General features: G+C 50.4%; 1 protein-coding gene across 1 annotated transcript; it reads left to right on the forward strand.

Moving 5' to 3' along the window:
- Nucleotides 1-1,406: 1,406 nt before the first annotated feature.
- On the forward strand, nt 1,407-6,150 carry LOC136502109 (AP2-like ethylene-responsive transcription factor At1g16060). The gene is made up of 7 exons (XM_066497587.1): nt 1,407-1,661; nt 1,752-1,834; nt 2,029-2,037; nt 2,145-2,233; nt 2,420-2,544; nt 2,638-2,714; nt 5,140-6,150. Exons 1-7 carry the CDS (start codon nt 1,492-1,494, stop codon nt 5,847-5,849), a joined length of 1,263 nt encoding a protein of 420 aa, XP_066353684.1. The 5' UTR covers nt 1,407-1,491; the 3' UTR covers nt 5,850-6,150.
- The last annotated feature ends 12,673 nt before the right edge of the window (nt 6,151-18,823 follow it).

An 18,823-nucleotide genomic window follows, 5' to 3' on the forward strand; every position in this document is an offset into this window, starting at 1 on the left:
AAAGCTTTTTCTCTTTTTTCAACGCTTTTTTTTCACAAACCTGGAACTTTTGCTGGTCCGGCCTGTACCACCCAAGCCCAAGTCAAACCCCCCACAAGTGACGAATGTGCAGGTGTGATCGATCGTCCGCACGCATAGGCTGTACGATATCGGACGTGGTAGTTCAGAGTTTGGTACCGGCACGCCCGCACGGCCTCTCGTCAGATTGGTGGGGGTGATTTCAGCAACCTGGCGCGGCAAGAGAAGCGATGGGATGGCGCCACAGTTGCCGCCGCGCCAATCCCGGCAATGCCCCAGCCCCCAGGCCAGAGTCAAGGGAGAGGAGGCCAGCAGGGAGTGGAGTAACCAAGGGGACGACAGTCACATTGCAGCAGCAGCAGCAGCTCCTTGTTTCTCGCTCCGTTTCCTTCCCCTCGCTCTCTCTCGTCTCAGTCTGCTCATTTGGCAAGCTCGCGTTGACCTGTCACGAGCCCAACCAATCTGTGGCCGCCACCCCGCATCAGCCATCATTCTCTCTCGCTCAGGCTCGTGTGGCCTGTGTATAGTTGGCCATGCAGCCCGCAGCCCGCTGGTCCCGACCTGAAGCCCGTTTTCAGGCCCGTGCCAGCCCGACCCGGTGGAGCAGGCCGTGCCTGGGCCGCTCCCAGGCACATCGGGCGGCCCGGACCAGCCCGCTATTCAACAGGAGGCCCGTTAGCGGCCCGCCTCCCTCCCTGTCCTAACCGGCTAACCCTAGAAGCATTCCCCTGGCGCCACACTCGCACTCGCCTCTCTATCTCTCCTCTCGCAAGTCGCTACCGCTGCTTCCACTCCTCCGCCTCCGCGCTGCATTCAGCTCCTCCCACAGGCCGTGGCTCCAGCCCCGCCGCCTCCTCGCTGTCCTCCTCCTCCACGCCCAGCACCGTTGGCCCTGCTCCGTCCCCCGTGCGGCCGCACTTAGCTCCTCTCTCTCGGATCTCGCGGTCACACTCGCGAAGTCGCGAATCTCCGCAGCTCCTCCGTGGCGGCGTCAAGCAGCGGCGGACGGCTTTGAGTGCAGCAGCGTCGAGCGCCTCCTCCACACCCCCAACCCCCGCGCGGCCTCGTCCTGTTGCGGCCTGTTGGGTGCGAGCACGCCGTCGGCCGCCGCCGCGCGGCTCGTGCAGGCACAGCTGCCCCTGCCTACCCTTCCACACCTCTCTCTCTCAGTGGGCATTGGGCTGATACGGCCCGTCAGCCGTGGCGTGCTCTTTGGGCCAGCCCGGCACGAGAAACGGCCCGACAGGCCTTGTCTGGGCCGAAGGCCAGGTCCATGGTCCTAAGAGGCACGGCCCGGGGGCACGACGTGCCGTGCCGGCCGGGCTGGCCCGTTGGCTATTTATAGGCCTGTGGGAGTCTTTAAAACACCCCTCGGCTTTCCATCCTTGTGCAGCTAGCTGCTAGCGCCATCGCCGAGCCACTTCGATCGCCACTGTCCACCCCGACGACGACGCCTCCTCTGTCCCTCTCCGCATGGCCAGGCCCCGCAAGAACGCCGGCACCGACGAGGATCCTAACACCGCCGCCACGGGCGTCAGCGTCAGCGTCACCGGGAAGCCGAAGCTGAAGCGTGCGCGGAGGAAGAGCAGCGAGCCGCGGGAGAGCCCCTCCCAGCGCAGCTCCGCGTACCGCGGCGTCACACGGTAACCCGATTGCTCCGACACATTTCCTCGATCCGTTGTGCTCATCAAGTGTAACTAACCGAACCGAACCGGCGGGCCGGCGGGCGGCAGGCACCGGTGGACGGGGCGGTTCGAGGCGCACCTGTGGGACAAGGACGCCCGCAACGGCTCCCGGAACAAGAAAGGCAAGCAAGGTACCCTGTTCATCCCATCCATCGCTTCCTTCACCAAAAACTTTGCTGCTGCGTTGCTTCGCTCGTTCTTGGACTCCGGTCTGCGACCGCGACTGACCTCCGTGCTTGCTATTACGTGCTGGTTCCTCTGCCGTCGTCCTGCGATCCGCCGGCCGGGTTTGCGCACGCACTACGAACGACGCGCGTCCCTGTAGTTTATCTAGGTGAGCAGAGCAGAGCTCCTCCTCGCTGGTTCCATCTCCATCCATGGGTTCGTTCGGCTTTGTCGTTGGCTCAACTCAACCGCCTTCTCCTCGGCGTTTGTTTGCAGGCGCGTACGACGACGAGGAAGCGGCGGCGCGCGCTCACGACCTGGCGGCGCTCAAGTACTGGGGCCCCGCCACCGTCCTCAACTTCCCGGTACGCACGGGCGCACGGCCCCCCTTCGGTTTGCTTCGATAGATGCATCGGAGGAGCAGGAGCCCCACTTAGTTCCCTGTCCTCTCTTCGTCAGTTTTTTTCAGCAAAAACCGCAGCAGCCGGGTTGGACTCTGACCAAACCGAGACCGTGCGTGCGTCCAAATTAAAATCAAATCTCTGCTGCAGCTGTGCGGCTACGACGAGGAGCTGAGGGAGATGGAGGGGCAGCCCAGGGAGGAGTACATCGGGTCGCTGCGCCGGCGGAGCAGCGGCTTCTCGCGTGGGGTGTCCAAGTACAGGGGCGTTGCCAGGTAGGTTCAGTGCATCCCTCTTCCCCTTCCCTTCTCCAGGCGGCAAGTTGAATCCTCGGTCGATTCAGAGCTGGCGTTCCGTTAATTCTGCAGGCATCATCACAACGGGAGATGGGAGGCGAGGATCGGCCGCGTGTTGGGCAACAAGTACCTCTACCTCGGCACTTTCGGTATGTACCGCTACCGTACCATCTCTTGGTCCTGGTCACATTTTTTCGCCGGTCCCAGAATATATTCCTATCATGTGAGTCAGCATGGGTTATTTATCCAGAAGACAGCCATCTGGTGTCGTTACCGGCTAGCATCGTGTCTTCCATCTTCTGAACCATACATAGAGGAAATATAAACATCTTTTGGTTTTGATAGAAAAAAAAATATATAAAACCTTTTGATATGCTCCGTCCAGCGTCCACGCATTCTGAAACTCTGCTGATGTGTTACCTGCTGGTTTTTAGCTGAGCGCTGAAGTCAAAAGGTATGATCATCAAGGAGCACGTGTCCAGTAATCACGAATCAGCCATTACTTCTTGCTCTTCTCTCGGATCCTCCACGTTAAACAAACACACACGCCAATAAATCATAGAAATTCTCGCAACAGAAACAACACGCCAATAAAGCAATAGAAATTCTCAGGAACATAAACATTTGGCCGTCAATTCAGCGAATTTGAATCATCATTGACAATAATGACAATTGGGTGTTCCTTCTAAATTATATGTTTTTTTCATTGGGATGAAAATCAACCTGAATCCTCTAAACTACCCACCAGTTTCATTATCAAAGTAATCCCCTATATCTGCATATAAATTACCATTATTATTGTTGGGCAGTGTTATAGTACTCCCATTTGATGGGATTCTAGGACCATCTAGGTGCAGATTAGTAGGGTAAAAACATAATTTAGATAGAAGACTTCGGTGATGTACCTCGCCGGACCGATATCGTGGCCATGGTGCCGCAGCGATGCTCGGAGTAGAGGAAGCAGCGACGTGGAGCCGCGGTCAGTGGTGGCGGCAACTGCGATGGCGCTTCCCTTCGCTCACCGCACACCCTCGGGATTGGTCTAGGGTTAAATCGTCGGTGGGGCACTGGCGGCTACGGTCAACCTCGTGTTTTGAGCCCCAACCCTCACCTCCTATTTACAGTGTTGCGCGACGGGGGCTCATCAGCCAGGAGTATGGCTGAGCGCCCCCCGTCAGGGCGCAAATCAAGGGCCCAATTGACTGTTGGGCCAACTTAGTGGAGATCAACCTAACACCATTGCCTACTAAGATGTAATGAGACATTAATTTTTAAATTATGAAATATGATTTAAGAGCATCTCCAAGAGCTTTCAATATTTACTTCCCAAAATCCTACTGTTTTTCAACTCCCAGAGACAACGAGGAATAAATAAGGTCATCTCCGACGTACTGTTAATAAAAAATAACTCCTAAATATCGTTCAGTGGCATTTTCGTAATTACCGACATCTTCTACCTCCTGACTTCCTGAGAACAACGACACCCACGTACAGCTTCACGACTGGATCACGTCTGTGACCATGGTGTCCGCACGGTAGACGAGTTCGGCCGCCGAGGATGGGGGACCTACCGCTACTAGGGACCCGACGCCGACGGTTGGGAGTCGATGGATCGATTCCCACATGCACGCATCCTACCGGCGGAAAAGGATTGAGCTAGCGCAGGCGTCCTGCCGGCCCCAGCCTCAGCTCACAGCTCGTCCGCCCGCAGCAACGCGCGTCCGCGCCGTCGACGGCGCCGGCGCACGCCTTGGATGCTCACACACCGCGCATCCGTGCTCGCGGGCCTTGGCCGCCGGCGCTGCCTCGAACGCCCGTGGACGCTTGCGGCTCGCGCGGTGCCTGCCTAGCGCCTGGAACGACGGGAACCGGCGGCTGTACGTCTTGCGTTGCGAAGGAGGAATGGGAACCAGCGCCTGGAACGACCGGAGCCATGCGTTGCGAAGGAGGAAGATCGGTGATACGCGGGGGATATGGTCGGGGAAGAGCGGATGCACGCCAGAAGGCTGCACGCATTTTTACGCACAAAACCGGTCTGTTTACCGATTGCCAAAAGATGAGAAAGATATACGGAGAACTGGAGATGAGTTTTTCTCTTTTTTCCATCAAAAAAAATATGGATGAGGAAGTGATACAGGGAACTTTTGGAGATACTATAAGAGAAAAGATAAAGATTCCCAAATCCTCTCTTTTTTTTAGAACGGCGGCAAAAGCTTTGCCGATTTTTTATTAGATGAGGAAAAAGAAAAAAGCAAAACAGATTTACAGATAATTACATAACGACTAGAATTCCCAAATCCCTTAATCACGGGAGAAGATAGAAGTGACATAGCTCAAGCTGATTCCAACAAAACACATATAGGATTAATGCAAAGGAAAATAATGAATACTTGCGGAAAAGGACTGTAATTAAGTATGGTAATCAAGGTTTGATTAGCTGTGGTCATAGATTTATTTATAAATTTTGAGTACTTATTTGTCTCCCGGTTATTATAAGTACTGTGAGAAGAGTTTGTCAAGAATTACTATTTTACTGCTAACTTATTAAGTACTCCTCCATAATCGTGGTGACAGCAACGCAAGAGGCGGCGGCGGTGGCGTACGACATCGCAGCTATAGAGCACCGTGGCCTTAACGCGGTCACCAACTTCGACATCAGCCACTACGTCAATCACTGGCGTCGACAATGCCATGGCCCCTGCGACGACAGCCTCGGCGTGATGGACGTCGTCCCGTTCCAGCTACCAGATGACCTGCCCGAGTGTCCGGCCGCCATCGGCCTCGAGGAGACCTCGGGCGACGCGGAATTCCACAACGGCGAGGAGGGCTACCTGCAGCACCACACCAGCGGACCCTTCGGCGCGCAGCAGCAGCTTCCTGACGAGATGGGAGCGCCGGCTCATCAAATGGCGCCAAAGTCGTCGGCGCTCGACATGGTGTTGCACTCTCCTAAGTTCAAGGAGCTGATGGAGCAGGTCTCCGCGGAGGCGGCGGCCTCCGAGAGCAGCAGCGGCGGCAGCATGAGCAGCAGCTCGCCGTCGCCGTCTTTGTCCTCGTTCTCGCCTTCGCCTCTGCAGCTGCCATCGCCGCCGCCGCCGCCGCAGCAGCCTGAGTTCGCCGAAGGCGCGCCGGCTCGGTGCAGCTTCCCGGACGACGTGCAGACGTTCTTCGATTTCGAGAACGAAAACGACATGAGCTTCGTCTACGCGGAGGTTGACACGTTCCTCTTTGGGGACCTGGGCGCGTACGCTGCACCGATATTCCACTTCGACCTAGACGTGTGATCTGGATCGGACGGTTGGCGTTTAAAGACGTCAGTCTTTTTTAAACGGCTTCATAATTTTTGTTAATGAGATGATGAGATGACTGCTACCAAAGACCAAGGTTTACTTGCAAGAGGTAGGATTAGTTGAGTATTCTCGCCCCTGTTTCAAATAGCTAGAATGGGGAAATATGTCTCTCTTTTTTCATTTTTTTCCCAACAGGTCAAAGGTGTACAAGTCCAAATGAAGGAACAAGAACTAATCAACATTACGAGTAATATGTAAAAATATATGGGACATGCTATACTCAGAAAATTTTCCTTTTTACTGTCGATGCATGTAGTCTTTGACTTAAAATTGTGTGCAAAACATCCGATCCAATTTGATAATGTTTATCTTCAACCTCCGTCTTGGTTCCTCGCATCTCTCTCCCACTCATCTCTCAAAATCTCTTGATGATGCTGTCACGATTGGGCCATGAAGCGGCGGTGCTGGGATACTGGGCTACACTAGCTTGTTGGGCCTGTAAGCTAGCCTATGTGCTGCAAGGGTGTAATAGTTGGGCCTTAGGCCATTTGCGTTTTGTAATTTAGATTAAAACTAGCTGTGAGGGTGGATAGGCGGTCAGCGAACAATTAAACTAAAAAACCAAACTCCTCTCTCTCCCGTGTTCGTCTGCCTCCGAGGCCACGCCGCCGTGCTCCTCACCGTGCGTACGCCGGTAGTTACCTTATCTCCGTCCGTTACCTTGACAATTGGTATCAGCGGCCAGTCCAATCCACTCTCGTTGCTCGATTTCGTAAAATCCCATCCATTGTTGTCTGCAGTTGGATCTAGCACGGTGTTCGATTGAGTTCGATTCCGCCACCACAACCCAAATCCTGACCAAATCCACCAGTTCCGCCACCACCTCCCCAACCTCCACCCAATCCGCTGGCGAGAGAACCTACCCTCACTACCCGTATGGCCAACGCCGAGGAGAAGATGGATGCGCTCGCCACGCAGATGAACTCCATGATGAAGCTCATGGAGACCTTCAATCACTGGCGTCCAAACATCGACAGCTTCGCAATCGGCCTCAGCAAAGATCTCAAGGAACTCATGTCCTTGAGGTGTTGGAAGCACATCCCAAACCTGCTCCGCCTCCGTCCTCGAAGCGCGAGGAAGAGGGGCGGGTCATTGTTGACCACGACGTTGCACCAGCACCACAGGGGTCCGATGCAAGGGCTGACATCCTTCCTGGCCAATGGTCAGTACACAAGCTTCCACTTCCCATGTTCCCTGAGTCCAATGAAGTTGTTCCATACTATATTGGCCACCACCAGAAAGAATTTCGTTTACCTAAGGCTGATTGTCCCAAATTTGATGGCTCGCATCCTAGGGTTTGGAAGGAAAAAGCCGAGAAGTATTTTGACATGTTTAATGTGCCTGTTCATCGTTGGACCCCTTTTGCCACCCTTCATTTTAAAGGCATTGCTTAGTTATGGTTGCAAACATATGGAGCTCAGCATAGAGTTGATAGTTGGGTAGTGTGGGGGATATACCCCCGGGTACCACAAGATGGTACATGGGCCTGCACCATCCGAGGTGGCCCGGCCCGTGAGATCAAGGCGTACATGGCAAGATTACAAGTTGTACTAGATATTGTAATAGTACCAAATAGGATACTTTACTTGTAACCCTCCTCCTCCAGAGTATATAAGGAGAGGCAGGGGTCCCCCTCAGGGACAGATCATACAGTATACATCTCAATACAATACACCAAAGACACAGGACGTAGGGTGTTACGTCGATCAGACGGCCCGAACCTGTCTAAATCGCTGTCTCTGCGCCTTGTGTCACCATCTGGTTCCTGATCACACGCATCCTACCGATAATCTACCACCACGGGCACCCCCTCGGTGGACTGCCGACCATATTTCGTCGACAGTGGCGCGCCAGGTAGGGGACCCCTTTAGGGGATCGTGCGCGCTGATCTACGGCGAACCAGATGGGATCTGAAGATCAATGCCATCCGTGGCAATTTAGCTTCTGGCGGCGGCGTCCTTCACCTACGATGGAGTCATCGTCTTGAGGCTCTTGCAGTGGCTTGACGTCGCTGCGCGAACTCGTCGTTAAGTCGGCTATCTACGGCGTCGCCTCCGGCGTCGTATACCTGGGAAGCAAGCCGAGATTTCAACGAGATCGGGTCTGCTTCCCAGCTTCAGCAGCGTCATTGAAAGGGGCGTTCAGAATCTACTACCGCAGATTTGGCATCGGCCACTACTTCTACGAACCATGACGTCAGTTCATCGTAACCCTACAGGACTAGATTGGACTTGCATGTTGGTTGTTGCTGGCTACCAGTCCACCGCATGCATGAACGTTCGGGTGCAAGCTGTCAGGCAAGCAAGAAATCGAAGGCTGTGTGATCTACAGTGCCATGCAAGCTGAAGATAGTTCAGATCTCCTTCGGGCTCACATGTGCTCATCGCCTGGTCCATGAGCAACCGCCTCGTCTCGATCGTAAACCACTTCATCAGTGGCATCATCAAGCACCGTACTGGGATCGACTCACCTGGTACCGATTCCGACTCTGCCCGCTGAGTTCGACTTCAACTCCGTCTCGATCAACAACTCCGACTTTCCCGGAAGTTCCGACAACATGTAGCAGCATGCAAGCCGGTCCGAACTTGGCTTCTTGCGTGTACATGTATATGTATCTGCATGCGTGCATCGCTCAGATACAGGAAGATGCATGCGTGTATTACGACAAGATCCAACACTGTGCCGACGTTTGGGAAGGAGTACAAATCCGCAGCGACAACAATTCTCGAAGATCAAGACCTCAACGTCATCATGGCTCCGACGCAAGCGCGACTACAACTACAACCCCACGCGCCCGTCCGACTGCATCGAGCCACAAGCAAGCCATCCGGATCACGTCGACCACGGACCACGTCGACCACGTCCCGAGCAGCTCCGCCGAGCTCCGACCACGTCGACCGCGACCACGTCGACCACGTCCCGAGCAGCTCCGCCGAGCTCCGACCACGTCGACCACGTCCCGAGCAGCTCCACCGAGCTTCGACCACCTCGACCACAAGACTACGTCCCAATGATGATCGCCGCGAAGAACGGCGCTACGACAATCGCGACCACAGTCATGACGACAGGTCAAAAAGCTCGAGGACTAGACAACTTCATCGCCAACGACACGTCAAGCCATCTCTTGGACATTGCGGCACGCCGACTACCCCACCGGTCATCAATAAAGCTAAGTATTATTTTTAATTGAAAATCTCTTTGATCATCGTACACCTCCGCCAACCACCCTTAGGGTGCGCTCCGCGTCGAATTTTCTCCATACATACAATCCAAAACATGTATAAGTTTTTACAATGGTTCGCCGATACGTTTTCCTTCCTGCTTGAGAATCCCAGAGCCGGCACTGTCTCTGGCTTCACCCCACGTGTGCATGAGAGTCCGCCCTCTGCGCTACGGGTAGTCGGCAGTCGCTCCCTGGTAACACTGGCACTCTACGCGCGGCAGCGTTCCGTACCTCGCGCTACGAGATGTTGGTCAGCCTAGGGCTGGCGCATTCTTCAGGACAGGTTAATACATCGCGCTACGCCACTACATAACAAAAGGGCTAAAAACAGCTAATGTTATTTTTCGAATATTACACCAACTATAATTCATCGCCAACCGAACACCAAGTGTTTACTTCACCTCCGACAGAGAGGTCAATATATTTCGTACATCATCATGTACTACTGTTCTCCGTGTTTATTTTTCAGGAACACAGTTCGGTCAGCGAGCTCATGCATCGGGGTTCGCCAAGACCACTACGGTGCTTGAGGACTCTGGCTAGACCACGCCCGTGCTCTGGGACTTCTCGCCAGACCACTCCGTGCTCGGGGACTCGCCAGACCACTCTGTGCTCTGGGACTTCTCGCCAGACCACTCCGTGCTCGGGGACTCGTCAGACCACTCCGTGCTCTGGGACTTCTCGCCAGACCACTCCGCGCTCGGGGACTGCCTCGATCACTCTCCGACCACAGCTCGGGGACTATGTGTCTCAACTACATGCGACTGGCGACTCGCATACAGTTGGGATATTCTTTCTCGTTTAGACCTTGCTACAAGGCTCATACCTCGCCTTCCAGCAAGCTCGGGGACTACATCGGTACGATGCACCTGTCGGTGCATCTCGTATCGCCTGTACGACGATTGGGTTCTCAATTTAACTGGGAATTCTTTTTAGACCCTGGCACCACGTGCCTAAGTCACCTACTACCAGGCTCGGGGACTAAGTGGGCACACTTCACCTTGCGGTGAATGTTCTTGTTTTTCGACCACTACGCCTCTGATGATCAAAGATGCTACGCTTCAAGACGCACTTATATTTCTTTTAGAAATACAAGTGGGCACACTTCCTGGGACGGAAATCTATTTCTTTTTTCTTAAGAGCACCATACATTCTTCGGACAACCTCCTTCTCCGGCGACAACAGGTGGTCGGAGATGTCAAGAACTCAAGCCTCACTGTTCGGAGAAGGTTGAAATAACGTGTCGCATCAGAATACATGGCGCTCGGGGACTAGCTGTGGGGGATATACCCCCGGGTACCACAAGATGGTACATGGGCCGCACCATCCGAGGTGGCCCGGCCCGTGAGATCAAGGCGTACATGGCAAGATTACAAGTTGTACTAGATATTGTAATAGTACCAAATAGGATACTTTACTTATAACCCTCCTCCTCCAGAGTATATAAGGAGAGGCAGGGGTCCCCCTCAGGGACAGATCATACAGTATACATCTCAATACAATACACCAAAGACACAGGACGTAGGGTGTTACGTCGATCAGACGGCCCGAACCTGTCTAAATCGCTGTCTCTGCGCCTTGTGTCACCATCTGGTTCCTGATCACACGCATCCTACCGATAATCTACCACCATGGGCACCCCCCTCGGTGGACTGCCGACCATATTTCGTCGACAGGTAGAGTTATGTATTCCTGTAGAAACCAAATTTGGCAAGGATCTCTATCAAAATTCTATGCAAGAGTTATTGAACATCAAACAAACTATTGATGTACAAGAGTACTATGATTGATTTTCCTTAGCTATGCATAGAGTGCCGGTCCATAACAATCACCTAGATGATGTTTTCTTTGTCAGCAAGTTTTTGCAAGGCCTGCAACCTGACATTAGAGCTGCTCTAGTCTTACATAAACCAAGAACTATTGATGTGGCATTGTCCTTGGCACTCTTGCAGGATGATGTGTTGGAAGCTCAAAGCAAATCCCTCAATCGTCGTCCTCACAAAGACTTCAACAAATATCAGGGGAAGCAGACACCTAACCCCCAACCTAGGTGTTCTCGATGCACCACCAGAAGAGGCCAAGACCAAATTTGAAGACAAATTGCAAACACTTAGAGCTCAACGCCATGCTCAAGTGTTGTGCATGAAATGTGGACAGAAGTATGCATATATGAACTATTCTAGAAGAATAGAAGTAATTCTAAAAATGCAGGCCATGAGAAGTTTTGGAACTGGTGTGGAAACACCAGATGCACATGACATAAAAGTCCAGAAATCAATGCACTTATTTGGCAAATATCCTGATTAGAGAGGGAGCACGCTCGGCTCGGGTTCGATGCAGGTCCAGCCATCAATAGCCTCATGCGCCAATGTCGGCGCCACGACTTCATAGGTGATTGATCTGCGCGTGGGATCAGGACACCAAGCTTCAACCTAGCTGTCATGACAGGCATGCATGCACAACATTCACATGGTATAAAATGTGATTATTGTTCAATGGTACCCACATTCGAGCAGGGTCTTCCACTTCTTCTGATCATCTTACTCACTCTTCATGCATACATTTTGTCAAAATCATTATCACCTTATCTTCCTGAATTGATTAGACATCTGCATTCTATAGTAACCTACATCTTAGCAACTGCAACAAGCTTCGATAAATTTGTCATCTTTAAGCATTAATACGCCCAAAACTAGATGACAAAGAACAAAACTGAAAATTATAAGAAATTTGTAAAGCATGTTTGATGGCATTAGTGACATTACTCAGTGCGCATTCAGAACATTTCTCATAATCACAATCTAATTTACTTATGAGTTAAATGCATCGTAGGTTCATTAACTTTTGGTGACGTGTCATCTAGCTCCATCAATTTTCAAACTGCATTTTTAGGTCATTAACTTTTGGTGGTGTGTGTTGGCCCTTGGATCTTCCACATGGGTGAGCTGACCGCTCACCGACGTTGCCGACCACACGCTTGGCTAGAGGTAGAAGAAGGGAGAGAGAACAGAGTGCACACACACAGCACAAGCACCAGCATTGGACGGAGCTCTGCAGAGGAGATAGCAAAACTAAACTCGCTCATTTTACTGAGTTGCAGTGGAAAGCTATATATACAACTCCACCCATCTAATCCTAGTGCACAGACATGTCAGGCTGCCATGCTGCTACAGTGACTAGATGTGACAATAATGCTGACTTTGGCGTATGCCCCTGCTGTGGCTACAGTGCGGCAGGTGAGCCTTTCGGCGCCTACCCCTACAGCGGCTACAGTTCAGCAGTAGGGGAGCCATTTTGGCACCTGCCCCTGCCGCGCTGTATAGAGGAGAGCATCAGATTACTTAACAATTATTCCCCTAATCCTACTGCTAACCCTAGAATCTCCACCATGCTGATCATCTTCTTCAGCTCCATGAACCGAAGATGACCAAGTGGCTTGGTGAGGACGCCCGTGAGTTGCCGACCAGTTTTAACAAACTCGATGATGATCTGCCCTCCATCAATATAGTCTCTGAGGAAGTGGAACTTGACGTCGATGTGCTTGCTCCGGTCATGGAGAACCAAATTCTTCGCGAGGGTGATGGCGGGTTGGTTGTCCACCATCAGTGCTAGTGGGTGAGCTTCCACATCGGTCAGCTCGCCCAGCAGCCAGCACAGCCACACAGCTTGGCATGCCGCTGTGGTCGCCACCACGTACTCTGCCTCGCACGTGGACAGCGCCACCACCTTTTGTTTCAGCGACATCCATGAGATTGGAGTCGACCCGAGGAAGACGAGCACACCTGAGGTGCTCCACCATCCGTCGATGTCCCCCGCCATGTCAACATCGCTGAACATAGTGAGCTGCAGCCCACTTTCACCGGTCTTGGGGAAGACGGTGATGAGGACATCGCCAAGATGGAGTCGAGGACGACTCCAATTCGAGAAGGGGAGGATGATGAGGACATCGCCATGCTGGACACACCGACGCCATGGTCTTCCCCAAGTTCCAATTCGTTCCCAACTCAGCTGCCACGTCGCCCTCGGATTCAGCAGACACGTCGTCACTGTTTTGGTCATAACTTTCTCATACGACATCGAAATGGGCCGTTCTTGGATGCGTTGGAAAGGGGACGACGACGCCGTCGTTTTGGATCTGGTCCTAGCTCTAGAAGGTCCGTGGATCATTATGTGTGACCACGGCAAGGTGCTGCGTCACCTATTTGGGCCAACTTGGCCATGTATCGTGTCGGGCCTTAAGCCCAAGTTGTGGGCGCCCAACCCCTGGCCGTCCCCAACCCTAGGTCGAGTCTTAGACTATAAACACAGCCGCCGCCGCCAGCTACACAATTGGGTTTTGTTTAGAGTTTAGTTTCCCATCGAGGAACTGAATCGTTCATTGTAACTGTGGTGACAAATCCTTTTACAGTGATCCAGGGCCTCCGTTCTTGATCTCCTCCACTGTGTCGATTAGTCCTTTGGAACCAAGTTCTTGAATCCTTTATTGATATTCACGTCATTCATATTTGCAATTTTAGATTGCGTGTTTTACCTTCTTGCTTGTGCTCTTCGATTCGCTTGCAGGAAAAGCCTTCTTGGCGAGGTCAATAAAGTTGTGCTTGGTTGATAACCAACGGAGCAGTGGTGTAACGGTTGCAGGGTTCGAATCGTGTCTGATTTGAAGCCGGATCGCCAACGTCGAGATCTCCACAAATTGAACTTACCGGCTACCTCTCGGAAGATTAGGCCTGTACTCATCAGACGGTCCCCTGATCCACCGTCTTCTTGACGTAGCGCAGCAGCCGCTTCATCGTAGCCTAGTGATCCTCTTGGGGATCCTTCATGAAATGGCTGACGTAGCCCATGGCGAACACAATGTCCGGCCTCATGTGGACTAGATAGCGTAGACCGCCGACGATGCTCTAGTAGAGTGTTGCATCTACCTTCGCCGTGGTACTGGTCTTCATCAGCTTCAGCCACTCTTTCATCAGAGTCACACACGGCTTGCACTCAGCCATGCCACTCCGCTCCAATAGCTTCAAGGCATATGCGCTCTGACCGAACATGAGCGTCTCCTTCCCCTATCTCACTTCGATGCCAAGGTAGTAGGAGAGCGCACCGAGATCGCTCATTCAAAAACGAGCTGAAATCTCGTGCTTAAAGCTGTCGATGTCCTCCGCACGCGTGTCGGTGACGATCAAGTCATCCACACACACGTCGACGATGAGCTCCTCCTTCTCCCATTGCCACGTGTAGAGCATGTGCTTGGTTGCGCACCGCATGAACCCAAGCTTACCCAGTGTGGCGTCAAGCTTGGCGTTCCATGCTCGCTGGGGCTTGCCACAACCCGTAGAGCGCCTTGCGTAGTTGGAGCACCCTATGCTCCGCTCCCTTGATGGGATGCCCCCTCGAGGTCCGGATGCGAAAACTACTTCGTATATGTTAACGGATCTAGAGCTCGAAACTTGAGATTTTTTTATGATCTCACTTTTTTTCTCTTTGGAAACATATTTTGGGGCACTTGATTCACACGGAGATTTGCACATATAAATGATATTTATCAAGCAATGACGTATAGTCATCACGTTATATTGATCTTTATATCAGACTCTTTGAGGACATAACATTTTAAATGTTTGTTTCATGGTCATAGTTTAATTTTAAGAACTTTGGTTTTTTTATTGCATTCGGTTTAAACTCATGATGCATTGAAGATGCATTGGGGGCATTTTTTTTTATGCCAACAATTTAGGCTCATGTCGCAATAGAGCATCTTTTTTTCCATACCGTTTAGGCTCATGAAGGAAGCATGTCTCTCTCTCTCTTTGCACTTATCCTCTTGCCGCTTCTAGCCTTCTAGGCCATATCACGAATGAACCTGATCCCCAAGATTATAGGAAGTAGTGGGATATTGGCCTCAACATAGGGGTTAGTTATTTACTTCTCCCAACCAGGGTCTAGAGGGATTCTCATACTGTAGATCTCTTTTGGATTTCCACAGCAACAGAGACTCACCTGCTACGAACCAAACCAGGTTCTCCCACTCTTTCCCTTAGTTTCACCGTATGTCTTTATGGTGTTCCTAAATCCTTTGGTTTCTTTCTGTTTACAATCGTCAAGGATTGGAGTGCCCAAAAATTTTAGTTTTGGTGGACGAGTATCCGCTCACTGCTACGATGTACGGTGGCACCTATGCTGAAGGTACGATGGTGCTGTTTGTCTATTATCTCTCCATATAATCATCATATACAACGCAGATTGGTACCCTTCAGCATTTGGAATGTAAACAATTTGATTGATATTTTTATTAGCCTGGTGTCTGTTGTTTTGATCACGGCTTTCGTGCAGCCACTGCTTGACTTTTGTTTGCCGTGCGAATACAATTTTTTTGGCTCTCGTACGCATCTATCTTAGTACCATATGTTTATATCGATTTATGCTTTGAGTTACCTGGTGGATCTGATTGCACTACGGCATTCACCTATTCCATCATTTTTCCTTTAGGGAGATGGATGACACGCCACTACCTTCTCCTCCTCATAGGACGCCTCTGTACGAAGTGGCAAAACTACAACCATATGAACCCCTTGATAATGAAACGACATGCCCTGCTCTCAAGGAAGAACAACAAGTCGAAGGGGATTTTAATTTTTCCAATCCCAATCGTGCATGGAGATCTCAACCTCATTTTCTAGCCCGTTTTCTTCACACACTAGCACCTACACCTCGATCTGATATGGCCTCACCTTTGGGCAGCCGAGTGGTGTTAGGTGATTTTGGATGGGCAAATTTTGAGATAGAGCACATCCCAATGCCTAATGGTTATCATGAATGGGCTGCTAGGGTTTTAACTAATCATTCATCTCATCTCAAGGGAAGCGAGACGGACAAGGATTATATTTATGGGCCAATCTTCTGTTCCTTAGGAAAATACCCTATATCCCCCTCTGTGGTAAGAGCTCTACTGAGAGGTGGGATTCAATTGCAAACACCTTCATATTTCCTCACGGAGAGCATACAATCACCCTCTTAGATATGAAGAACATGGCCGGTTTATCACTGGATGGGGAACCTTATGACAAATTCATTCCATCTCATGCTCACATGGAGCCAGCTATGCTGTTGTATCCAAAGACTTTACTGCCTCTCTACAGGGCATGGCGCAAACTTGAGGACAGAGGAAAAGTTACTTTCCAAAAGTGGTGCGATTACTTTCATTGCACCCCAGTAAATCTTTTAGGTTTTGATAGCAGTGAGTTCTCCAATATCTATACCGCTACATTCCTAACACTCTGGATATGTTGCTTCGCGATTGTCGGAGGGGGGCCATATATTCGACCAGGTGTACTAGTGACAGCCTCATGGATGACTCTAGGCCGCCAATTTGCTTTGGCACAACCAGCTTTGTGTTCTTTGTATTACTCTTTAAGGCTTATTAGCACCAAACCTATTAATCCTGCATCTTTGAGGAGGCTTTGGCCTGTCCACTATATGATTGGCTGGATAGGGGACCACATACTGGCGGTATTTGGTAACAAAATGAAGCATGTCAATATCCCTATTTGCCCGTATCCTTCAGTGTGGCCAACTATGCTGGATACTATGTCTAGGAAGCCAACTCTTTTCAATCCCAAGAGTGCTCATAAGCTTCTGTGTAGAGATGAGAACATTTTGTGGAATCCCTACGGGCCTCTTGACGAGGACCTAAAAGCTCAACCAAACTCACTTCGGACAAACAGAATATTTGATTTATCACTTTGTTGTGGTATGCTCCCATGGAGAATTGCTACATACAAGATGGACTTTTGCATTTTGGAGCCATACCACCTGGAATGTGTAGCTCGACAGTTCGGGTTGGATCAAGTCGTTCCTCATCCTCCGTTGACTAGTTTGGTAACTGAATTTAACGTTGGGATAGCATATGCTCACTGGCGACATCTTCTACGCCCTGATATATGAGGACTTGCACCTCATACCAGATGAGTATCATGTAGGACGTGCTTCACTGGCTTGGGTTAGATGGTTCAATGCTTTCATAGAACTGTTTAACTCCATTTTACATAGCCTAGGCCAAGATAACCTCTATGACCCTATCAGTTTCGGGGCTGGACAATGTGACTATCACATACACCTAGGTCTTGCTCCTTGGAATCTATCCTCTCGTGACTTGACTGTGGTGTAGAGGGTAGCTGAAGAACATCTTCAGGATTATCTTGTATCTATCATGAATAAAGAGACGACCAATAATGATCATTGGAAGAGAGAGCTGCATAACCTTCTAGGGTGTACAGATCGACTATCAGGGTCAAACGGCCATGGTATATTTTCCTTCTCCCTTGTCCATCATATGAACTAGTGTAGTTATAAGAAGATTAATCCTATTCTCATGACTGATTTTATTCCTTTCTCATTTTTAGGAGCGGGATCACTTTGAAACAAACCCTGTTGCCGGTTTTTCATCCCAACATGTGTTACTTGACAACCTGCTGGCAAAAGAGAATTTGATAGATAATCAAATTATTGTGCTAGTTGAGAACAACAAGAAGTGTCACCCACCCTTGAATATCCTTTCAAGAGATAATGGGGATCCACCAGCCAAGAGAAGGCTTGATTTTACTGATATGGATGAGGGTTGTGGCCCATCCATTGCACTTGCCCCCAACTGTCACTCTCGATGACGAAGATCCCAATCAGTTTAACCATTCTCTCACTACTATGGAGCATCTGGAAGATGAAGATTATACAGTCATTACAGATTTCGGTATAGTGGATAAGAAAGGCAATTTACATCCTTTTCCTTCTATTGAAAGCTACATTACTACCACGGGGTCAGGTGGGGATTTTTCAAAGTCCCCGTATAATATGACTCATGTTGTTCTTCCTGACATTAACTCAACTGAAATTTCAACTTTTATCAATGGTATTATTTTATTTTTTTATTAAATCTGTAGATGTTGTTTGTGCACGTAACAGCCATATTCTATTACGAACTTGTTTAATGTCTTTTTTTAGATTGTGGACAGCAGCTTGACCATCCATCCTCCAGCCAAGCGTTATCTGAGGATACGCAAAGCATGGACAAGACTGAGATCGAGAAGATTTTCTTGGCAACAGCATATCAGGTGTCACTAAAGGTTCTCAACGGGCTGGATGTTACTACATTGAAAGACCCGGAGCGATGTGCCGCCCTACAACTTACTTCGACTAGTCTACCTGGGAATTTTGCTAGCATTTCCAAGATCAAAGCTATGCTGGACAAATTGGTTGCTATTTCCCAACAATTGCAACTTGCCCACTCTAAATTTGAAGCAAGCTCTGGGCGAGTAGACCAAGCTATTGGCGAGGTTAAACAAGAGCTTTTAGTTAAGAAAAATGCTCTCCAAGCTACCGCCCAGGAAATGGTTTCAGTTGAAGAGAGGAAAGCTGAGCTTTTAGCAGAGGTTGCCAAGTTTAACCTTCCCTTGAAGGAACTGGAGGAGAAGGAGGAAAAGCTATTGAAGACTCAGTCTGTCCAGGAATTAGAAGGAAGGAGCAAGAACAAGCGATGTGTGATGCCACTACAAAGGCAAACAAGAGAGCCAATGATGACCTCCTGGCAAAGACGATGGTTCCTATCTAGGAGGCTGAGAAGCTTTTGACTAATTTGAACCAAATCCTCTCCCAAGTCAACTGATGGATCCAACTGATTCGATCCGCTTTGCCAAGC

This window comes from Miscanthus floridulus, chromosome 13 (assembly GCF_019320115.1).
Source record: "Miscanthus floridulus cultivar M001 chromosome 13, ASM1932011v1, whole genome shotgun sequence".
Lineage (NCBI taxonomy): Eukaryota > Viridiplantae > Streptophyta > Magnoliopsida > Poales > Poaceae > Miscanthus > Miscanthus floridulus.